The sequence below is a fragment of the Rhagoletis pomonella genome, unplaced genomic scaffold, assembly GCF_013731165.1.
Source record: "Rhagoletis pomonella isolate Grant_MI unplaced genomic scaffold, Rhpom_1.0 Rhpom_scaffold_04882, whole genome shotgun sequence".
Lineage (NCBI taxonomy): Eukaryota > Metazoa > Arthropoda > Insecta > Diptera > Tephritidae > Rhagoletis > Rhagoletis pomonella.
Genome location: NW_023463430.1, coordinates 1 through 2813, shown reverse-complemented (window position 1 = coordinate 2813; position 2813 = coordinate 1). Strand labels below are relative to the sequence as shown.

Genomic DNA, 2813 nt, shown 5'->3' with positions numbered 1-2813 from the left:
TTTTTAGAAAGCGCAAGTATGTATATGTTCGTGCCACAAAAATTATTTCATAAGTAGTTAATTTTAAACACAAATATGTATGTACACTGGCAAAGTGAGTGCATCCTGTTTTTTGTTTAATATTTGCAATGTTTTTAAGTTAAACTTTTATGTTATTTTCGACGGGAATTGCGGTTTTATGCATATAGTAAGTGCAATTTGTAAAAAATAGCGCTAATTTTTTTTTATTTGTTTGCAAACGGTCATGCGCATTTTATTCTACAAGAAATTCACTTTTATTTGGTAAAAAGTGCAAAAAGCCGTCAGCAATAAATAATCATTAAAAATCAACCGGATTTTTTAGCCGCTTAAAACTTGATCTTGTTCCACTAGAATTAAAAAACCGATCTATCTGCGTACTCAAAATTTTTCTAAAAACTCAGATTAAACAGGTCAAAATTTAGACGAGAATTCGTTGAATTTTTCTATGTTCTGTGTAAAGTTTGAAAGTTTGACTTGTATAGTTTTGATTAAAGCATGAACCACATTTTTATAAAAAGATAATAAAAAAAATTTAATTGAAAAACATTGCAAATATTAAGCAAAAAACACCATGCACTCACTTTTGATTGCCAGTATATGTATGCATGTACATATGTGTGTAAACTTTATGCCAAACTATCATTATTTTAAATTGTATTTGCATCTTCATAAAAGGAGAACAAGATAAAAAATTTAACAAAAATTACAAATTAATGAAAATTATGTGAAGATTTACCATATTTTCGTTTATTTGCTCACAAAGAACATCACATTTCATGTTGCTCAACATTGTATTATGTTATCAACATTAAATTCAACAGAATTTTTGAACTTTTCTAACGCTGTTAATTTTTCGTCCGCGAATAGTTTCCACTTTCAGTTTGCACCTTCTCTATCTATCTAAGTTCTCTGATAATACATCGGACCACTAGAGTAAGGTCGGATCGCCGCAGAGCCTGGCTTTGTGAGTGCCTCTTAGTAGGTGGTGTGTCGCTTAGCTCTTTTTTTCCCTGCGAGGTCCTTTTGCACAGGTGTGCTGGCGACCTGAAAATTTAAAAGAAATTCAATTAGTTTCACCTTGCTGTCTCTAAGGCGCGTATAAGCATGAATAAACACACGCAAATGTATGAATCTATATATGTATATATGCACATACATTAGCTTTGAGTTCAAATTTGTGCGCTTACTGCGTGCACATACGCACAATTATTTGCCTAGATATGCAGCTGGGAATATAAAAAACGTTCTCCACAATATTGAGGTCGACCCGCATTTAGGTGCTTTCCTTCAAAAATTATAATTATCAATCTAATTTAAGTTCGACAGAAGGTGCTAAAATCATACTACCAGTCCAGGTGTGTGTATCTAATGTAGTATATGCAAACTACGTCACCTGTCACTACTACATCTACGAGTACGTATAGTTTCGCAACTTATATCTATATCACAGATTTATAAATAAATAAGTAATTAAATAAATATATAAGCAAATGAATAAATAAATAAGTAAATAAGTTAATAAATAAATAAATAAATAAATAAATAATTAAATAAGAAAACAATTACGGTAATAATCAAATAAATAGTCAACACAATAGGTAAATATCACAGATAAATATGTTTATACGTAAAAAAAAATATCACAAAAGTCATAAAATATATGGAAATAAAATGTCAAGTAGTAAAAGAAACGTAAACATATATCTAGTCAGGTAGTTAAGGGGACTCGGTCCTCACCATATATACATAAATCAAGTGACTACAATGAACACGACTAAATATACAACACTTCACATGCAACATAAAGCACGGGTCACTACATACACTACGCCACAAAGATATCCTTAGCGTGGTATACCCCGATCTTCTTGCCACTAGTGTCACCAAGTTCGTACATAGAATTTCCAATTATTTTTAATACAACGCATTTGACCTGTTTTGGGGCAAGTTTAGCGTTGTAGTTTTCGACTTGGGAACTCTGCTTGAAGTTTCGGCGGTACACCACTTATCCAATTTGAAACTTCACTTCTCGACTTCTCGTATTGTAGGTCTTCTTACTTCGTTCATGAGCTAACTTTAATTCCTTCATTATCTTATTTCGGATAAGCTGCGTTTTATCTGCTAGCATTTCGACCTCGCAGTCCGCATCTCTAACAGCGTAAAGTCTTCGATATAGCTCGTGTGATGCAGCATGCTGTATCATAGGCATACCGAAGACTGCATGATACGGTGTGTCATTAATCGCAGAATGCACAGCACTGCGGAGAGCGAAAGCGGCATCGCTAAGGTGCTTATCCCAATTCTTTTGTCCCTTAATATACGACCTCACGGTTTGTAGCACCGAACGGTTAACTCTTTCTGCTGCGTTGGCTTGCGGTGAATAGAATGCGGTTCTAATATGCTGCGCACCATACTTTTCCAGGAACTGGCTAAATATGTCCGCGACAAATTGTTTCCCGTTGTCCGAGTGGACATATTCGGGCACTCCAAAAATATGGAACACTTCATTCTCTAAAAACTTAATAACCTCGGCAGCAGTGGCTTTTCTCGTAGGTTTTAAGGATACAAACTTCGAGAAGTGGTCTAAGCACACAAACACATAGACATTTCCACAACTCGTGCGGGGATAGGGACCCATGAAGTCAATGAATAAACGTTGAAAAGGCCTTTCAGTGACGCGTTGTTTGCCCATTAGGGGCTTATGGAAGGCGTTTTGTGTTTTGTTGCCTTTACAAATTTCACAAGCTTTTACGTAATTTTGGACGTCGGTTACCATGCCGGGCCAATAATAT

General features: G+C 34.9%; 1 protein-coding gene across 1 annotated transcript; it reads right to left on the bottom strand.

The window, feature by feature from the left end:
* Positions 1-2026: 2026 nt before the first annotated feature.
* Positions 2027-2797, bottom strand: LOC118754900 (uncharacterized protein K02A2.6-like). Its single transcript, XM_036489772.1, has one exon. It carries the CDS (start codon positions 2795-2797, stop codon positions 2027-2029), a length of 771 nt encoding a protein of 256 aa, XP_036345665.1.
* Positions 2798-2813: the final 16 nt, after the last annotated feature.

Excerpts from the sequence above, each read along its gene's own strand:
- LOC118754900 (XM_036489772.1), bottom strand. The coding sequence starts at position 2,797 with ATGGTAACCGACGTCCAAAATTACGTAAAAGCTTGTGAAATTTGTAAA.